The sequence below is a fragment of the Dipodomys spectabilis genome, unplaced genomic scaffold (genome assembly GCF_019054845.1).
Source record: "Dipodomys spectabilis isolate Male_0828 unplaced genomic scaffold, ASM1905484v1 ptg000001l, whole genome shotgun sequence".
Taxonomy (NCBI): domain Eukaryota; kingdom Metazoa; phylum Chordata; class Mammalia; order Rodentia; family Heteromyidae; genus Dipodomys; species Dipodomys spectabilis.
Window position 1 is genome coordinate 14,560,677 of NW_024870678.1, and position 21,891 is coordinate 14,582,567.

Genomic DNA, 21,891 nt, shown 5'->3' on the forward strand with positions numbered 1-21,891 from the left:
GTTGTACATTAACTTAAATTGTGTCAGCTCATTTTTTTTCTGTTAGTATCAAATAGTAAAGTATTCATGTGTAATCATGGTATATTCACCACTGTAATAAAGGAATCTCTGTGTACTTGAAAGTTGCTAAATTATGATATTTTCTGTAATTACACCCTTGCTCTTATGTGTGTAAAATATTCAAATTAATCTGTACAACCATATAATTAAGCAATGTAGCAGAGTAGAATACTGTGGGTCATGATCAGAACTTAGGATTTTATCAATTCTTTTCTGGAAATATTTTCTAACCAACAATCTTTTAATTGCTGTATTCAGAATATTAGTTGCAAGAAATGTCTGCGAAATGAGGAAGTAGAAATTATAGTTTTCATTCTAAAAAGAAATAATAAATAGGACACAAAGATTTTAGGATCAAGTAAGATTATGGTAGTTGAAAATGATAGTTAAGCCAGGAGCTGGTAAAACCAGAGTGCAGCTGTGGCTCAAAGTGGTAGAACACCAGCCTTGAGCAAAAGAGCTCAAGGAGAGTGCCCAGATCCTGAGTTCAAGCCCCACAACCACCACCAACAACAAAGTTAAAAATTATATGTTGCAACTCCTTAAAGATAATGCAAATAAATGGTGTTGATGAACAAAAACAAATTACATGTGAAGTGAAATGTTGAGGCAAAGGTACTATCAGGCACAGGTTTAAGTTGTTAGAATAAGTTCATTTGATGTCATTTTGAAAAGAAGAATGTGAATTAGCCAAGAGAGTGGCAGAAATAAGCAGAATAGCTCAGGTATTTATGTAGAAGAGCAGGTGTCTGTCTGACTACTACAGAGGTTATACAGTTGGCTTTTGAATATGACTGCCTTTTTGAATACATCTTTAAGTTTATAAAGGCTCTTTAGCATGATAAACAGATAGGAATTCAAAATTCTTTTTCTACTCATTAGGATTCTCACTTCAGTAGATTCACTTTCTTCCTAACCTCTAGTGATGAGTAAGAAGGTCAGATTTACAGTTCAGTCATGAAATTGAACACTACTAATCTATGTACAATGATTGGTACATAATGAGTTCTAAACAAGAATTAGTCTTCTTTTTATATCATCAGTGACACCACACTAGTAAGGAAATTTGTTAAGTTGCATTATTCCTTTTTAAGATGAAATGCAAGTAGATCAAAAAAGTTAAGAATATGTTGTTGTGTGTGATCAGTCATTGTCTAGGAATGTGTTTGAAAAGATCAAAACTGGTACAAGGGTTCTGTAGAGCTCTAGCTATTTCTTATGCCATCTGCTGTGCTAAATGGATATAGCTATGTAATTGTTGATAAATGGACACAACTAGGTTAAACAATGGACTAAGGTCTGATTTATGAGGAAGATGTAACAGTCATGTGAAAGAAAACCAATGCAGTAGAGCTATAAAAAGATTAGGGGGTCAATAGCTAGATCACTAGTTTTGTTTTTATTGCTGAAATTATGATTTGTTATTCAGCATTGAGCCCAGAAGCTCTATGCCCTTAAATACAAAGTAGCCCTTGCCAATCTGAGAGGTGTTCTCTAGTTCAGCATCACCCCAACAAAGGGAGAAAAGGAATCACATGGCAAGAAGCACCCTGCAGTTGTTATTATCCAGGTTATTTGGTTTCTCACATTTTTCAATGGAGAAAGGGATAAGAGTCAGGTAGATGAGAGTCACCTTTTGATTTGATGCTGAACACTGTGCATATATAATCATACTGTACTCAACTTGCGACGGGTAGCATTAAAATTGAGTCTTAGCAGAAGTGAAGTAACTAGTTTAAATGGCTTGTAATAGTTTAAATAGCTAATTGGAGACCAGGTCTCCACCTCTGGGAGGCTCAGGCTTAACTGCCAAGAGTGAGTAAGCCACTAGGAAAGAATGTGCATTGCAGCTACAGTTCACATAATGATTTTGAATACCTGAAGTTCTGATGTTCACTTGGTAGATTTTGCTTTCTTGATTCATTCACCTATTTCTGTATTAAACACTTCCCTATAATATGTTGCTGTCTACTTAATCACTACTTCTTCAGAATTATTAGTCACCTACAAACACTTTTGATGGGCAGTAGGTAGATAAATAGGTAATAAATCCAAGTGAACACCTTACCATCATTCTGAATAAGACCTGTTGTCACTTTGTAAACAGTCTTAAAAATCCTGGAATGGCAATTAAATCTGAATTGTTTCGTTAAATTGAAGTTTGGTCACTAAAACAGAACTATTACCTTATGACTGATAGGAAGATATCTCTGGAAAGACAAAGGAATTTTTCCCCAGAATAGGTTTGTTTGTTTATATCTTGGTCAAAATAAGCCTATGATTTGAGTACCTGAAACATCAAGCTTTGTATATCTGAACGTATTCGATGAAACCATAATCTTGGAAAGGGTAATTGTAAACAAATCAACACCTTGAAGAAGGCCTCTTGACACTCCTATTTGGCGAAATTTATGTTGTCCCAGATTTTACCCTTTAAATACTTTAATAACATTCCTTTATCTTTGCCTCTTTCTCTAAAACAGATCCATATCCAGAGAACTGAAGGATGTGACCACATGACCTGTTCACAGTGTAACACTAATTTTTGTTATCGATGTGGAGAGAGATACCGTCAACTCCGGTTTTTTGGAGACCACACATCAAACCTCAGTATATTTGGATGCAAATATCGCTACCTCCCAGAGAGACCTCATTTAAGGAGATTAGTGCGAGGGTCAGTCTGTGGTGAGTGTCTGACATGCATTCAGGAATCTTATAGTGATGATAGAATGAAGTCATGATAACAGACCTTTTCTGAGTCATGAACATTTCCTGAGTCCTTCTTGCCTGTTGGGTGTTGTAGTACAGGCTTTGCCCCAAAGCCTAAGGGTGATGATGTACTCTCCCTTTGTGATCAAATCAGAAACATAAGCTTATGAACAAGGCAGTACTGATACTGAACTAGAAACTAAAGATAAGTAAATCAGATTCCATTTGATAACTGATAACTGAATTATCAGTTACATTGCAGAAATTTGAAGTCATTAGCCTTTTCTGATGCTCTGGGTGCAGACCACAGGATAATGGGGACTCCATCCCTAATTGGTAATGTTCTTACTATTTTTGTGTGGATAATAACTAGCAGGATTTCTTCTACACATTTCCCAGTCATGAAGTATATGCAGTAATATAGAGGGAACAGGAGCTAGAAATAAGAAAACACATACCATTCAAACTCTGAAATAGAGTTCCACTCCACCTAGAAAACTGACATCACAGTATGTTTTCCATTATATTTGCAATAATAGCCAGCATCTAATGTAATACGTATTTTAAGAAAATCCTTTGTAGTCATCCAAATATGAATACTTTTATGGACTTATTTTTTAACCTATCTGTCCCAATACATAACCCTACACACACACACACACACACACACACACACACACACACACACACACTAAACACAGATGTCTGCATATAACCAACTCACTGTGGCCTAATGCCACTGGATGAGCATCCTGACCTAATATGGCTTCTTCCATGAGCTCCCTGCACCTCTACAAAATAACCACTGTACGATTTCCTCCTCTCTTTCTACCATTCAGTGCTCCATTCTTCCTTTGTCTGGTAGTCTTTCTCACATGTATCAAGTACTAACATCTTGGAAACTTACCCTTTCTACCTACTGTGGCCAAGTGAATGAAAATTTCTGTATGGCTCCTTCCCATTATGATTCCTCTGGAATCATAAGGGCTCCACATAGAACAAAGCTGGTGCAAATCTAGATATACTACCTGTAGGTTGTGTGCAAGTACAACTTATGATAATCGATACTGGAATAAAATTTTAAGAATTGCAATACTAGATATATAAATTTTTCTGCTATAGAAAATGGGGTTTTAAAAGAAGTCCTAAGTGCTCATCAGGAGACTAGCAGTTCATGGCTAATCTAAGCAAAAATTAGTGAAATTCCATCTGAAAAAAGTACCCTAGGCATGCTGGTTCAGATTTGTATGCCCAGCGACTCAAGAATCATAGGAAGAAGGATCATGATCTGAAGCTGGTCAATAATACAAAACTCTACCTGAAAAAAAATAACTAAAGGCCATGGGTGTGGCACAAAGGGTATAGCACCTGACTAGTAAGCATCAGTCCCTGAGTTCAAATCCCATTACTGAAACAAAGGACTTTTTAATGGATCTAGTAATAAAAGTAAGTGTGCTTACTCACTCAAAACAGTTACTTAATCTGGCCTGTACCCATAGCAGTGTCCCAGGCCTTATGTTAGCATATCAAATATAAATTATGTTATTGTAATAAGTTTATTCATTACTGCAGTGAAAAAACATGTTCCTTGCATTGATAATGATTGTAAAGAAAGTATGAGTGAATAGACTGAGCTATGTGTGCAGGAAAAAAACATTCGTTTTTAAAATGTACAGTCCTAAATATCATACTCTAAACTCTTAGCATAAATCCTGGGATATATAAAGATAATTGCTTAGTGGGACTTAATATTATTTAACTGGATTCTGTCATTGGTTTACAAAAAACAAGGAAAACTCAGAATTAAGCATTTGTTAAATTAGTAATATCTAAATTAATTAGATAGTAAAACTGCCTTTCTAAATTAGATACTCCAAATAGTATTTTATCTATGTTTCTTCATCTGATTCCGAAGACTTTCCAAAGAATTTAATAGTAGTATTTCTCTGACAAACTTCCAAGAAGGAAGTGGCTGCATTGTGCTTCTACTTTGTATGTAATTTCTGATTCCTGATGACTGTTTTAACAGATTACCATTGCTATTTGATTCTTAATCAGCTGTGTGATTTTACTGCATTTCTCTTCCTACCTCCATCTCTGGTTGCCTATGAGCTCTGCATCATCCAGCTGTGTCACATGCTATGGGGTTGCTGTTGAACAACAAGATATGAATGTCCAGCCTCATTCTGTGTGTGCTAGTGTGGATTTCTATTGTACTTACATTATTGTGTTTATCATTACTGATCAATATTCATTGATAATGAATACGTAAATGCAGGCTAATGCTGCCAATTGTGACATCTCTTTTTAGAAGGGCTTCCGTTTTAAGTTTGTTAAAACGACTTGCTTGAATAACTTGCAACACATTATTTATTCATAGGTAATTTTCTCTAACAGTAGCCTTGAAGCATCACCATTGTAGTTCATTCTGTGTGATGGTTAATTTTTCTGCAATCCAGGAAGTGAATGTAGCATTGTTTTAGAAGTGTGCCTGGACGGAAGACCTTGTATAGGCTCTTCTTGCTCCAGCTTTTTGAGCTAGCTTGTTTAGCTTCTGCACACTCAGACCTGTCACTGCCTTCATCTTTCAGAAAAATACAACAGACCAAGGAAAAACAGAAAGATCAATGGTAAAATAAAATTAACCAATCACAACAAATTAGAATGTTTTGGTTATAAAGAGTTCTTGCTGAGCATTTGTGTAATTTACATGAACTCCAATGATTAATTTGCATGTGTATGTCTGTCTATAGCTGATATATTTGTTTAGAAATGTGGCCTTCATTACAATCAGATAGCTTAAGCAGTAGTATACACTGTGTCATTTAAAAGCATCATTATATTTATAAATCGATTGGTAGAACATAACCCCTTTGTTCAACTACTTAAAGGTAATAAAAATATCACTTTTAAAGAATATCACTAATTGTTCAATAAATTACTTTTGAGACTTTAAAAAATTATTTTTCCTTTTATTTTCCAGCTGGAAAATTATTCATTGCACCTCTAATCCTGGTTTTGGGATTAGCACTAGGGGCCATAGCAGTTGTAATTGGTAAGAAACGCTTATCTGAAATTTCAAGTTTCTAGTAACACTGGACAATCTGAGCTTAAATGTAATTGTGTAAATCAGCTATTAAGTGAGCATGATGTTTGCACTAATTCTGCTCTAGATCACTATTATGTGTGGTTTATACATTCAGAGGGGCATGTTCGTTCTGAGATATATCCATCTATGTACTTATAAGGTATGATTATCACACCTTCAATAACAAGCATGATAGTGAAAGATTTAAATGAACTAGAACCCAATTTCTCAATTTTGGATCTAGGTTGGAATATCTAAGAAAATAAGCTCTGGTACAGGCTACTGCAACCTGGGTGTTTGATTTACTCCAGTGAAATATTATCTGAGTAAAAATAATGCCTCAATGTACCAAACATATACCTAAGCATGGACAAAAAGAAAAACTATCAATATTTATATACATACAATATTTGTATACATACAAATTACATATTTTTATAGTAGTAGGTCTCACAATTTAGCATGCTTTAGAAGATTCAGACTAGTTGATTAAAATACACATGACTGGTTTCACACCCATTTTCTGATTTAGTATAAAGTTGGGGCCTGAGGATTTATATTACTAAAAAAGTTCCCAGGTACTACTGATGTTGCTGGCCCAAAGACCACACATTGAGAATCCTTGGTAGAAAATGGTAAATTATATGCTGTTCATAAAGGCTGCTTTGATTATTGTTTGATAGATGAAGGTTTTTCTGAATAAAAAGGTTTTTCACATATAAACATTTTAGCAGGTAATGCATGTGCAAGACAGATGGAATTATCAAGTACTGGGCATCTGAGTTATTACAATGTTCCAGGACTATAAAATAGCATTGCCTGTATTGCATAGTTGAGGAAATTGAGGTTGACTGGAACCTTATTAAGTGGTGAAACTGGGAATCAAACCTGATATTTGGTGCCATAGCCTATGTTCCTAAGGAAGATGCTGTACTGCCTGAAACTGAAGTGTGAATATCACAGTGTGCAAATGGTATGACTGTGAATAATATTTGCACATAAGGTTTGATATTTTGAGAGAAAGCATTCCATATTTAAACTTGTATCACTGAATGTTGAAAGTGGGGGGGGGGAGGGGACAGAGCTAAAGGCAATGATATAGAACGAAGCCTTACAAAAAATAAACACGTCATAGTGCAAGTCCTTTTTCCTTATGTGCATGCTTTGCTAAGTGATGATTTTGTAAAGAGTTTACAAATACCTAAGTTCCAAATATATGCATTTACATGTCTGTTCCCCTCATTGCCCTTATTTTTTGTCTATCCCTAGGTTTATTTGTATTTCCTATATATTGCCTTTGTAAAAAGCAGAGAAAACGCTCACGGACAGGTATGCACTGGTAGGATGCAGGTGACTTCACCCAACTCAAGTTAGTCCAGCAGGAGCTGAACAGGATGGAACACCGCCTGTGAGTCATGTCTGGAAGAACAGCGAGAGGACCTTCCGCCATCTCGTCTCCCTGTGGTTCTCTGCAGGCCACGAGCCTCTAGCTACGGTGCACTCCCAACATGGTATCCTGGCCTTTACCTAAACAAATTGCTGCTTTTCAAAAATGGTCACTTTCATAAACTATAAACATCTGTATGGTAACTGACATTCATGGTTCTTGGAAGAAAATAGTTTTCCTTAAGAACTGTTGCTCTGAGGACACCTCTCCTGAGTATTGCTGGGACTGTATGAGAGACTTGTGAATATCCGAAGTCCTATGAATCCCAACAAGCAAGGCCACTTTTCAGAGCATGCAAGTTTACCACGTGTACCAATGTTCAACTGTGGCCCAAGCAAGATACGACCTTTGGGTACGGCCATTGGTAAAGTTGTCAATGCACAGGGAAGGGAAATAAGGAGAGTCTTGCGTTACTGACGTGTGTGTGGGTAGGGGTATGAATGTGTGTATATATAAATATATATTAAAGCTAGGCCCCATAGCCTTGTGCTTATCTATTTCCATGTCTCTATACTATTTTTCCACATTTTCACAGACCTATTTAGAGAGGATGATTACTTTGTGGGTGTAATTTGGTAATATATTGAATTAATATCATTGTAGAAAACAGGCTGTTTTGATATTGACCCTTTCTGTTTCTTGCTGTCTTTTCTTGTCACCTACACAGGCATTTGTGCAATGTCACCCCAAATCATATCAAGCTTTGTAAACTGACAAAACCAATAGAATGCTTTTAGGAAATTCTTACGTCCCAAATACTCAATTTTTATGGATTTCTTGTGTATTGGCATCCATGTTTCACTCTGTGGATAAATGTTTCACGTAGGATTATTTAATCCAAAGAGCTAGTTTTGCCGTAATGGGAGCAAATCTTTGATTCAGTTTTAATTAGCAATGTGTAATTATAGACAATTCTCTAGGTCATTTCAATTATTTAACTCCTGCCCTTTTCTCTAGTTCTGTTTTTTTATTGGTCCTCAAGTTTTTCCTAAAAACAAATACTAGTTTTCTTATACTTTCTGCTTGTATACATAATAATTTGTTGGTATCTCCTTTAGAGGCTTAATTTGAAATGAAATGTTTTGCATCTAAAATATAAACTGTTTTGGAGAAAGGCAACAAAACAACAAAAATATTTTCAGAAAGTTTTTCTAAGATGTGAAGTCCATGAAAATAAGGAGAATTTCACTTGTCTCAGAATTCACAAAATTAGTGATCTGCCACAAATGAAGCATTTGACAACAACACTGTCTGAGTTGAAACAGATTATGTGATAAAACATGCATTCACATAGAGAACTCATCTTGATGGGGCATAGAGTATAAGAACATACATCCTTTTTTTGCTTGACCTGATAGAGTCCACAATGGTGAAGGTTACTTGCATGAGTAAGAAGCCAACATGTGTGTATCCTTTCTGAATAACAGAATAGCTGTATAGTTTAGACTAAGCAGTCTACGTCCAGTTAGAGGAGGGTATGATAGCTGTAGCTATTCTAGAATAGCATCACTCTACAATCACCTCAGACAAAAATGATGCTTTGTTTTTACAAAGTGATCTTTCCTTCCATCCATTGGTTTTAAAGGTATTTATCAACTATTTCCTTCAGGTTCTCTAGCATTAGAACAAAAGAATGAGAATTTCTAGCCCAAATACATGCTTCTGTAATAAAATAGTGATTTGTTTTTGGAGAAAAATTCATCTTTCCTGGACTTAGGCATCAGTTTGGCAAAGCATGAATATCATGGTTTTGTATATGTGTGCATATATATGCATATATACATGCATATACATATATGCCAACTGGATAAACAATATGCTCTCTGGTTTTAGATCATGTGTTTTCCTAAGTTACTGTATCTGTTGTCTTCTGCCTACTCAGGGATTTTTATTCCTTTCTTTAAATAACTTATCTTTTAAAAGTATTTTTATATGATTTGGAAAACTTTCCAATATGACCGTTACAATGATGTCAGTGAAAGCTGTTTCATCAATGATTGGGAGAGTATGCACTGTATTACACAGGATTCTCATTTTTCTATTGCATAGTTTTTTAAATAAATGTATACATTTTTCTCTTTAAAGGTTGAAGTATATGAAGCATTTCCTTGCTGGTAACTCAAAGTAATTGGTGAATTTTTTTTGTACTAAGTTTCAAGATCTTAAAAAGAGAGAAGAAAATTAAGAGGATAATTTATATGTCAGTGCTAACTTTGAAGGTAAACAGTAGTATAATCTTTAGGATAAATTCTGAAAATTACATTGGAGAAAGAAATGTGCATATTCAATAACTATCTTTGTATTGGAGACTTGTCATTTTTATATATATTATAGTGTAAGTTTAATATATACTCCTTTAAAAATCCCACAGTTATAAAATACAGATTCCTCTGCTTTCTCCACCCCTTATTTTATAGGGATGACTACTATTGATGGTTTGATGTCCTTCCAGATGCTTTCTGCAAACCTATAAGGAAGTATATGTGTGTGCACATGCACCTGTGTATATTAGTTTTTTTTACAAATAGAATAATTTTACTTTCCTGTGACTTTCTCATTTTATTAAATGTTGGTGAATACCTTCCCATATGAATTTATATAGATGTATCTCATTCTTTTGTAAATTCCTACATTTTCTGTTGTAGGGCTGTACTTTAATGACAGTCTTTCACTCAATGGATATATCTTTTTCACTTATCTATTACAAGGAATTCATCAGTACAGACATTTTGAATATATTTTTGCCATCTTGAATAAACATTGCCATAAGTTTTTAAATTTTGTTTTTATTAGATATTTGTACTAAAATTTTTTATACATTTTCAGGAAATGAGATCATAGTAATAATATATTTGAGACCCTTTTTTGAAATGTAAGAAGATTGTGCAAGAGTGCATAATTTTTAAATCAAATCATATTTTGAAGGACAATTTCCTCCATTTGATTAGCCAAATAACTACCTTGCCAAACTTTAGAAGAGAAAATTAATCTTTTTCCAATAAAAGTAGAATGTCAGATAATGTGAAAAAGACAAATTAATCCTGAGGTTGCCTCGTTTAAAACCAGAGTGATTTAAATGAATAACTCAAGCCAAATTCATGACATTTGTCACAGTTTTTAAACACTGTGCACATTCATGCATGTTGCTGCACAGAGGAAGTTAGTTCTATCATTGTGAACAAGAGGAAACAGTATGGTAGCAATTACATACACCCACAATAATCTATAAAGAGATGAATTAAATTCATAAGGTTTGTTGGAATGATTATACATTGCATAATAATATGAAACACATTTTACAGTTAATTACAGCAGTTGTCTTGGCATTACATTAAGAAGAAGAAAGTGGGGGGGAGACCTGTGGTACAAGCAATATACCATTGCCACCACCTTGATTTTCCAATAGGTGCTATTGTATCCTAAGAATAGAACAGGCAGGAAAATAATAAAAGATAATTAAACGCCAGTCACATTGCAGCGTAGTATCTTTGCTTATATTTTCTCTGCCATGGGATCAAGATTCAATGATGTCTGTGAGGAAGAACTTCCTTGCTCTGCCACGCATCTCTTCAGTCCCAAGGCCTTCATCATTCAGCCACATGACCCAGTGCTTCCACAAAATACACTTGCAGTCTTTCTCCATCCCTTCATCCCTCCCTATTTCGGTTTTCTCTACACTTCTGCTGTTCAAACTACTCTTCATCCAAAGAGAAGAGAAAGAGAAGAGATACCAGGGGAAGAAAATCTCACTGTGGCCTGTTCATAGCGTCTGAATTCCTTCCTGTCTTTGGTCAAATTTAAATACAGCTGCCCACACATTGACTCAGCTTCTGTCTCTTCACACAAAGGTACTTGTCTTTACATGAGACTTTTGTGATGCTCATTGTCATAGTTTTAAATTTTTAAGGGTCTAAATAACATTAGTTTCTTTGAGTACACTAAAAAATCAGTGCCAAAAGTCATTTTAGATTTTTGTTTCATGAGCAAGCAACACTTAGGCATCAACATGAATCCTCACATTCAGTCTTTTGATTTGATCCACGCACTGAGTCATGTGCTTATCCTTTCTTGCCTGTAGCAAGAATAGTTTGTCCCAACTATTTAAATTAATTTTCTTATATTCAGCTTTATTGTTTTGTGTTAACTAATAAACACAGCCTTAAAGATTCTATAGTGCACTTTAAAACATGGTGCCATTTTAAATAATTCAACAAAGTTAAGTAATTTAATAAAAGTAAAACAACTTATATGTATATTTCAAGGGAAAGGACAAATTAACTAGGTTAACAAATACATGTCAACTCTTTAAACCTATGGAGAATTGGAAGCTAAAACATTTAGGCAAGTCAAATACGCCTGAAAAAAAAAAAAAAATATATATATATATATATATGTTAGTTTCTGAAGTTATAGTTAATTCTGGAAATTTATTACCAATAATTTTGCTATGTTTGGAGCTGAAATATAGCACATAACACTTCATAAATGTTATCTAATAATCTAATTAGAATGTTATTTAGAATATCAAGTTAAATTTTTTTTTGTTGGTAATAGGGCCTGAACTCTGGGCCTGCGCGCTGTCTCTGAGCTCTTCTGCTCAAGTCTAGAGCTCTACCACTTGAGCCACAGTGCCACTTCTAGCTTTTTCTGCTTATGTGGTGCTGAGGAATCGAACCCAGGGCCTCATGTATGCCAGGCAAGCACTCTACCACTGAGCCACCTTCCCAGCCCTAGAATGTCAAGTTAATTTTACAGAAAGTTTTAATTCCATTTTCATAGCTTATGAATTCTACAAAAGAACATTTTCTTACAAGAGACATGGTAAATTAAAACAATTGCATTATATTTTGATTTTCAAATCATTATAATTCAGACATTTTTCTCCTGTGATGGAAATTAAATTCTCAGATCACATATTAATATCTGTATCTACATCCATTACTTCTATGAAACAAATCATTTTATAGAGACGACAAAGTGTGATCTGAAAAAAAAGCAGAATTACAAACTTTACAAAGTGTTTAAGATTGTGAAATGCTATTTTATTTTTATACAAACCAATGAAACAGACCTTTAAGAGACAAATGTAAATGCTGTTGAGAATAGAGCTAATACTGATGTTGTAGACGCATGTTGTGTAGGCTTCTATGTGCATTACTGTTGTGAAGCTAAACTGGAGTTGTCTCGATCCAGATCCAATAAACAGAGTCACGGTAGTATGTGGCTATTATAATTGTCCTTTTGGAACATTATCTAAAGCCTTAATATATCACATACCTAATGGGTCTTTATACGTATTGCCACTTTCAGAAGCATGTGATTATGCATATAACAAACTATTATTTTTTCTTTTGGCTAAGCAAGTGACTGTTTGAAGAATCACCATATGGACTTAAAGTGTAATAAATTATTTTAAACATTGCCACTACCCTCTTCTCTGGCCATTTCCTTACGTTTCTAAAAGAAATTTTCATCAGTTGTAATGAATTCCATGTGTGTACACATAGTCACATGATAAAACTTTTTTTACTGTGTGCCATGCATCTTCTCAGTCTGCTCCATCAGAGACATTAAATTATTTTCTTTCCTCTCTGTGCAGTGCTGCCCTCCTGTTTCAATATCACATGCCTGTGTTTCTGATGTTTCTGGAATATGTTGCTTTTCACCTCAACTCAGTAGTACCTTCCCACCTTGTGGAATAAATTGTCTCACTATTCAATCCTCTCATTCTAATGAAATGAAATGCAACAACACTACATGGTCTCTGAAACTTATCTCTGATGGTGAACATAACTTATTTTTGTTTATTTGGTCTATAAGTTGAATATGTCAGGAATGCCTAGGACACTTTTTTCTCTTCTGGATAGAAGTTGTGGAGCTCTGCCTAGCTCTCTTGCCAATGAGTAAGTAATGTGAATGATAAAATGTCAGTTGGACCAGTGGGCTTAATACTTCTCTAGAACTAAAGTTGCTGTGAGACTAATGTAAGATCAGTATTTTGGCTGTACATTAGTGGGATAGAAAAATGTAGGGACACTTATCCAACCTGACCCAAAGGAATTTATTCTCTATCCAAAATGGGTTATGATTATGGTTATTGGCCTTCATTTCAGCAAAAAAGTCTTAACAGTTTGGACTGAGGTGTAGTTATGTAGTGTAGCATTTGTACAGAAATTTCCATTATGGATTTATACTCTGAAGTTATTAGACTTTCCGATAATCTGAAGTAGATCACCTTGAATGTCACTGATATTAACTCTAGCCTAGAGAAACCATTTGTCATTTGCAAATATTCACCTTTCTATTGACATGATTTAGCCATAAACCACATTCAAGATACATGTAGTATCACTTTAGTGTACAATTTTAAAAAATCACCAACAAGCAAGAAATGGTGGAAATAATGTCACTTGAGGTTCTTTTTTGTAGCAGCAAGCTGTTGTATCATGGTTCCTTGTTAATTTTTGAGATGGTTACAGTATGTCCAAGCTAAGTACATATTCTCAATAATCCATTCAATTTCTTTACAGTCATGGTTTTTCATTAACATTACTTTCTTGACATTCAAATGTGTGTTATTTCTTTTTAAGCAAATAGTACCTAAATATCTAAAATCTATACTAAATTTTTTAATCTACAGAAAGTGAATATGCTGTAACTACAAATTATTTTAAAGGCCCATTTTTTAAAAAACAGTTCCATATAATAACCCCTCAATAGCTAACATTTATTATTTGACTATTTTCTTTCCAATTGAAATTTTTTTTTTTTTTTTTTGTCAGTCGTGGGGCTTGAACTCTGGGCCTGGGCGCTGTCCCTCAGCTCTTCAGCTCAAGGCGAGCGCTCTACCACTTGAGCTACAGCGCCACTTCCGGTTTTCTGGTGGTTTATTGGAGATAGGAGTCTCACGGTCTCTCCTGCCCGGGCTGGCCTTGAACCGCGATCCTCAGATCTCAGCCTCCTGAGTAGCTAGGATTACAGGCATGAGCCACCAGTGCCCGGCTCCAATTGAAATTTTATAGAAAAGTTTTTAATAGACCAACTTCATATTTCAGATGACATCTAGAACAATAATGCACACATAGACATATAACTTTATCTTGATAAGAATACTCTATTACAAATTTTTAACATGAAAATTAGACTATGAAAATTAATTGACTATTATGATTGGTCTTACTTATGTAAGATAATTATTCACATAGTAACAAATAGTCAATTCTGCAAGATCACAGAAATAATCTTATGTAGAGGAAATACAAATATTGTGTCATTAAATGATATTAAGTTAAATTAACCCATTTATTGAGAAATCATGAGTTATTTCTATTTTAAACAAGATTGAAAAGACATTTTCATGAGACAAATACACATGTCTAGTGCAATTCTCTTTCTTACACAGAGTATGCAATTCTAAAAAGAAATAAGCCTCTAAGCTCCTATTACTGAAAACTGAAGTTCTGAAGAATAATGATCATATTTTATTGAAATATTAGAAAATATCCCATGTTAGTTATTATATTCTCAGTAACAAAATCAAATAAGGAGACATTTCTTAATTTTAAGATGAATAACTTGGTCTAGTATGTAGCAGATCTTGTTCATTTCATTATATTTCTTAAAGTTTTCTGTAAAATGTCTAGCCATTTTCCAAATATGTTACAATATTTTCCTTTTTCAGAATGAGTCTGCTTGAAAAGAAGTTTCTTGTTATTTTTTTACCCACCCCTGCATTTTGTTAGTTATACTATCAACTGATATTCATACAATTAGTCGGAAGAAAACATTTTGAGTATATTGTAGGAAATAGGCAGGTAGAAATAAAATATGGAAATAGAAAATGCCCTCAAAAGAAACTGGACTGTAACAAATTGTGCTGAGATGAAAATGTTAGAAAACAAGGAGTATTTTAAAAGACTTAATTTCTTACATTTTTAAAAGCAGTCAACCTATTTTCTAGCAATTATTTCATGTCATGAGTTTCACAGGTTGGGCATAGTGACAATTTCCTCACCATTTTCATGTTGCTGCGGTAATAACTGAAAAGCAAGGGGAAAATACGGTGAATAAAAGACAGGGAATCTGGATTTATTCCCATTTTTCAATAGCACTAATGTATGGTCCCTTAATCTTACATATGGTGCTTCGTGTGATGAGTATATAATATTTGTATATGTTATTAGTGCCTTATTTTTTTCACTTGACTTTATTTCTTATCTAAAGAGCCATATATTTTTTGTGAGTGTTCTTTGGTCCTATTTAAAAAGTGCTAGAAAGATAATCTATATAGAATATAACTATATAGAATATAGTTCCCATTTACTATCTTAATCTTGTTTTATCTCTAGAACAGTAAATTAGCCAATGTACTAGAAAAGCAAAGCCATGGACTTAAATTTTATTTTAAAACCATAAGAAAGAATGCTGATTATGTTTCAAACAAGAATTAGAATGGCTATTAGGTCTGTCTGAAGACAAAATTACTTTTTAAAAGCATTAAAAATCAAAATATCTGACAGAATTTGGCCAATTTTTTCTACAATTTGTTTTGAGAACATTTATCAGTGATAGAGTCCACATTTCAGAATCTAATATTCTATATGGATGCTGGAAACCATGCCATTCCTGGTTTAATTGTTTTTACTCACAGTAGACTTTGTCAAGTTTAAGACACTCTGTATAGTCTATTATTTTGCTCTTCTTGAGCTGTGCCTTTCATTTTGCTTTCTACAAAACATGTATTCTTTATGTACCATAGCATATATAATTCAACATTTCCAGATGAATGTATGATGAATGATTAAAACAAATCATGTGCTTAGAAAAGACAAAGGCACAGGGTGTATATGCAAATATGTGTAAATATTTGACATAAACTAAAGAAAAAAATAATCTTCCTGCCAATAGATAGGTCCTGCTGGACAGGACCTGGAAATGAACAGATTTTTTTTTTAAGCAGTGAAATTAAAAAAATCTATTACCTCAAGAGTTTTTGTGGCTGTGTCAGTGTAGTTCTCCTTCTTAGTAAATATTATCTCACTTGCTGCTGATGGTAAAGCAACCCAAGTGTCAGGTCACACAAATTTTAGGGACAATTCTTTCAAAAATGGATACCTGATACTATTGTAGAGTCTAGTTGTGGACTTTAACTAATGTCCCTGTGGTCTTATTATTGTAGGTGGGTTTTTCTATTATTACTAATTATTATCGTTATTGGTTGATTGTTTCCACATGTGACTATGAGATTAGATCTCACCCTGCTTGGATGAAAATTATAGATGGGAATCGAACAATTCTGACTGTTGCTGTGAGCTGTTGTATGGATTACTGTTGAGTGATGTTTACCACATGATGTATGCAGAACATCATGTAATGTCATCTAGTAATGCCTAATAAAACTTTGTAAGAGAGAAGATTCTTGGCTTTTTTTCCCCCTGATAAATAGATTTGAAGTCTAACAAAAGGTAAGATGAGACAGGGCCAAAGTAAATTCAGAGTTATTGAAGTGGTTTCCATACTGTGCTGGGGGCAGGAGTGGGGATGGAAAAACCAGAATAGACAGAAGTACATTTGGTGAGTTGTGGAGAGAGAGCCCACAAAATGACAAAGATCAATCCAAACATTCTGCAGTGTGGAATAATAAAGAAAGATAGTGTGCAAGTGACAGACTGGCTTGGGATGGTGATTACTCTCAGCTAAAGGAATGATTAAGAACGGAAAAATCAGAGCCACTCACTCAACTACTCCATGATAGCAGTCTTTTTCCTACAACTGTTGCTAGAAAAAAAGGATTTGCTGATATGTGAAAGATGTTCCATCAATAGTAAAATGGATAAAGTGGTTTATCACACAATCATATATTAGAGAGTAATGAGAGTGGAAGAATCCATGTTTTAAAATTACTGAGCCAGGGTCTGGTGGGTGGCATCTCTTATTCCCTGTCACTCAGGAGACTGATATGTAAGGATTGCTGTTCAAAGCCAGCCTCGGCAGGAAAGAATATGAAACTCTTATCTCCAATTAACCATGAAACAGCTGGGAGTTGAGCTATGATTTCAGTGGTAGAGTGCTACACTGAACAAATTAAACATCAGTGACAGCACCCAGGCCCTGAGTTCAAGCCCCAAGATTGGCACAGGAAAAAAAAAATTCTGGGAATCCATTCAAAACAGTCTACTCACAAAGATACTTATGTTGCACAAACCCAGGCAGACACAATACCATGTAGAATGACATATGATGATAGAAGAGAGTTGAATATAATCGTTGGTGATATAAGTTAGAACTGGTTATTTTTCAGGTATTATTGACTAGGAAGAAGAATGAAGAAACTTTCTGGAATAATTAAATATTCTATGAGGTCATCAGAATGTACATTCGTTTAAAACTGTAAGCTGCACATTTAAAATCTGCGCACCATCACATTTTAAATTTCATATTTATACTATAAAAATTAACTGAACAAAAAATGTAATTTCAAATATTCAAGAGATAAAAGGCACCTATAACAATCCAAATACAAACACATGTCTTCAATATATCTCTAAATGTAAAATTTAGCCTTTCCCCCTTGAATTATTTAGACTTTTTTGGGGATCATTAAAATATTTTGAAAGCAATATTTAACTTTTTGGATAACATTTTTAACTTTTTGTGCCAGCTATTCATAGTTTGTTGCTGCTTGCAGAATAAGACAATTTTTTAAAATTATCTTCATGTTGTTTAACAGAGAGGTTTCAATTTAACATGTCAGTTTATGAGTACAATTCATCTTGACTAATGTCACCCCTATTTTTCCAACAAGTTGATGCCATTTCTATTGCCATACTCTGAAACCATATTCATCCACTGAGCACCAGTGGCTCCTAGTTATGATCCCAGCTACTCAGGCAGCTGATATCTGAGGCTTAAGGTTCAAAAACGAGCCTGGTCATACAAATCCTCAAGACTCTTATTTCTAATTAACCAGAAACAAACAGCCAGAACTGGAGGTGTGGCTCAAGTGGTAGAGTGCCAGATGTGAATGGAAAAAGCCAAGCAACAATGCAAGACCCTGAATTCAGGCCAAATATAAATCATTTCACTGTATCCCCCCCAAACTATCATCTTTTTTTTTTAAGCTACTCAAACTTGACAGATGAAAAATAGCATGAAGTCTTTTTAAGTCGTGGCCAAACTGTTTAGATACATTGTGATGAATCTCTGTTCTCTTAAGTACATTTATTTTTAATTCTTTTCATTGTAGTGAGCTATTGTGTATCTGCAAGCCCCAAACTGTTATTTTTAAATGCAAAAATGAGGTTATTTCTTATAGCTACAGTTGCCAACAGCACACACCTACCCAATACAGTAGGCGCGTATTTCACTTACACAATTCCCCACAAATGCTTGACTGCCTGGCATGTGCTCCAGCATAAACAAGAGGTTGGAACAGTTTCTTCATTCTGGTTCAAGCACTCCTTCCAGTGTTGAAGCAGCTCAACATGTTCCGGCATTCAGCACTGTTCTCCAGACTACATATACCCTCCATTGAAGCCAGTTATGTAATTTGGCACTCATCTAAAATGTGTGTGTGTGTGTGTGTGTGTGTGTGTGTGTGTGTGTGTGTGTGTGTGTTTAATAGAACTGGGAGTCTAGTGAAAGAAGATATATCTTCCATATGGACCTTCTTATTTTCCCCCACCCTAATCCTCCGCTTCACTTATTCATTAATTTTGTATTTCAACAATATACTAATAATAGTTTCCTTTTTATAACTTACATGGTTTCATTATTCAGAAAGTTGTAATAGTCCAGACCTGTGCCCAATATGGGTAAATGACAAAGGTAAGATCGTGGCTCCATGCTGTAGTCAAACCCCATGTCAGTCTTTTCCAGGCTGGGTAAGTTACTGGATAAACTGGGTAAGTTACTTAACTTCTTTGTCATTTAGGTTTTTTTGTGTGTAAAATAAAGACAATTGTCTATATCACCAAGAGAAATTATGAGAATTAACCCTCTTCTGTACAACCTCCCAACGAGAATATCGAAAGCCTGTCTCCTCTTCCTGTGAAGGTGTAGCTGTGAAATGTGAGTCTAAGGCTTCCTGAAGCTGTTTGCCATCTAGTAGAGATGGCCATGTCATTGACATAATGTTTTTCCTACTAGCCAAACCACACCAAAGATTGACAGCAAATGCCAGAAACAAAAAGAGTTCCAGGCACAAGAAAGGCTCCGCCAATAGAGCTTCAGAAGGAACATGGCCCTGACAACATCTTCACTTCAGACATCTCACCAGCAGAACTCAGAGACAATGTATTTCTTCCTTTCCATCCACTCAGTTTAGAGCAAAAACTACTGACAGAAGTTGCAAAGCAGCAGAACAAACCAGCCACATTCTCAGGGGTCGCCATCATCCTTAGAAGTCTTGCTGCTCCTGGTTTTCCTAAACATTTGCTTATGTGAGCCAGGGCCTCAAAATAAGCTTCTTTGGCCTTCAATAAATGTGGTGGCTGAGTTCTGAGAGGAAGCACCCATGTAGACTGGAAATCAAGGCTGCCATTTTCTTAAATACTTGGCCCCCAAACTGATCCCATGGCACTGATGCAATCATATATAGTCATAGTAGATCAAATTCAGGTTCTGCTTTCCAGCTTTGGGTCCTGGGCAGATGATAATTAACCCACAATGTCTCAGAATTGACTTACAGTGAAAGATCCTTGTGTGTTTGAGATGCTTCTATATGGTACCTCAGTAACAAGAATGATGCCTGACACATAATAAGTGCCTCCACAAATGCTCTTGAACAAACTAAAGAGTGTTTGCCTGTCTTTCCTTGATGGAACTCTCTAGGGGATGGGACATTGTTTGAATCATCTCTAAAGGCCATCCCTAACATAGGCCAGAGCCACTTGTTCACCGGAAGAGCAGATTCCCAAAACTTAATGAGATATAGGTACTCTTTCCCTTCCAGACAATGTATGATTGTAACAATCCAAAATCAACCACATCTTTACCTTCAAGCTTGAACGGTGTCTAATCTTACAGAGCATGTTCATATGTAACACACTGGGTTTTAAAACACGCTTCCATTTGTGAATATGATGCTAGCTAATTTAAGTGATACTACTTGTTAAGTAGCAGTATATAGGCAGATTGTATTTTATTAGAAAATTATTTGAGCAGCACACTTATTACTTATTTTCTAGAACTAGAATCTAATTTTTTCTGTCTCCTAGAATATGCACTTTTATGTAACAAACTGGCAATATTGAAAAATACCTTTAAAATGCACTATTAACATAGGCTGTCTCCTCTCAGATCTAAATATCCATGTATGGGTTTGGAGACATAGGCACCATTGGTAACGTGCTAGCCATTGAGTGAAAGTAGCAAGTACTGAGTTCGAGTTCTGGTCTTAGACCTAATAAATAAATAAAACATCAATGTAAAACTTTTTTTTCTTAAGGCTACTATTGCCAGTGGGGTGTGCTCTTGACTTGTATTACTTATTAATATTCTTATATCATGTAAATAACATAACCTGAGGTGGAGAAAAAGGGTCCTTTCAAGAATCTATACTCCTAAGTTTTATTGCTTTCTCATGGCCTTAGACCAGTTAATGGATTCTCTGTTGCAAGCTTCCCTTTACCTAGAAAGAAATAGCTCCTGTCTCGGTACGATGTATTATATGACAAGTATTAGGTAATAAAATAAAACTATAGCAATTATAAGCCTCTTGCAATTTTATAATGTCAAATATGGCTTTTAACAACGACATAATAGGTATAAATATACTGTGGATATTTGTACAGGAAATCCAAAGTACCATTCAATGAGTGGAAACTCCTTTTTCTCTCTTAACCTCAAGCAAATCATTCTTAACCCAGAGAATGTTATTGACCACTGCTGGGTTGTAATTGTGACGGTAAATTAATATGCTCTCTATACTGGCCCCTGAATTCAACATTGAATGAACACACACTGGCTTGCCAAGTTAGAATTTGGGTTTGCCAAGTTAGGCATGATTTCATCTTTTAAAACATTTAAGACTAATTTTATTTCTTTCTTCCTATCTACTAGCTAAATGGGGGACAGGAAATGTCAGTGTGAGGAAGAAAGGTCCAAGAAGTAGTGGGGCCATTCCATGAGAGAGGTTGGATGATTTTTCCCCTTAACCAGCGGGCACAGAGGCCCTTTCAACTCCCCAAAATAGATCTCCTATTGAGCCTCTGTTTATCTCCTTTGACCATAAAAAGCAGCTGGCTCTGCAGGAAAGGCTGGCGGCTGCAATTAACTCCAGGAGATGAGAAGCTGGAATCCTGAGCAACAAGAATAAAGACCCCTCAAAGAACCTCTGCAGTCCTGTTGCTAGCTCATTACTAGAATCAATCAGTCTTCTGAGGAGGAAATCTGTGACCTAAACACCACAGAGAGAGAGAGAGAGAGAGAGAGAGAGAGAGAGAGAGAGAGAGAGAGAGAGACCCAGAATCACTCCATTCTCACAGTTGCTTCCTAATGACGGTTTATTAAGTATCTACAGTGTGGCTACCTACTGATGGTATTTTATTTAATGAAAACCACTTTTTTAAAGATTGACACACTGTTA

General features: G+C 35.1%; 1 protein-coding gene across 1 annotated transcript in view; it reads left to right on the forward strand.

Annotated features, from left to right (window-relative positions):
• The window catches only part of Rnf217 (ring finger protein 217), a 124,620-nt gene extending 112,848 nt beyond the window's left edge, over nucleotides 1-11,772 (forward strand). The window contains exons 4-6 of the mRNA XM_042698095.1: nucleotides 2,544-2,745; nucleotides 5,753-5,824; nucleotides 7,127-11,772. Of these exons, the coding sequence (XP_042554029.1) occupies nucleotides 2,544-2,745; nucleotides 5,753-5,824; nucleotides 7,127-7,200 (348 nt within the window). The 3' untranslated portion in view covers nucleotides 7,201-11,772. The remainder of the gene's footprint in view (nucleotides 1-2,543; nucleotides 2,746-5,752; nucleotides 5,825-7,126) is intronic.
• Nucleotides 11,773-21,891: the final 10,119 nt, after the last annotated feature.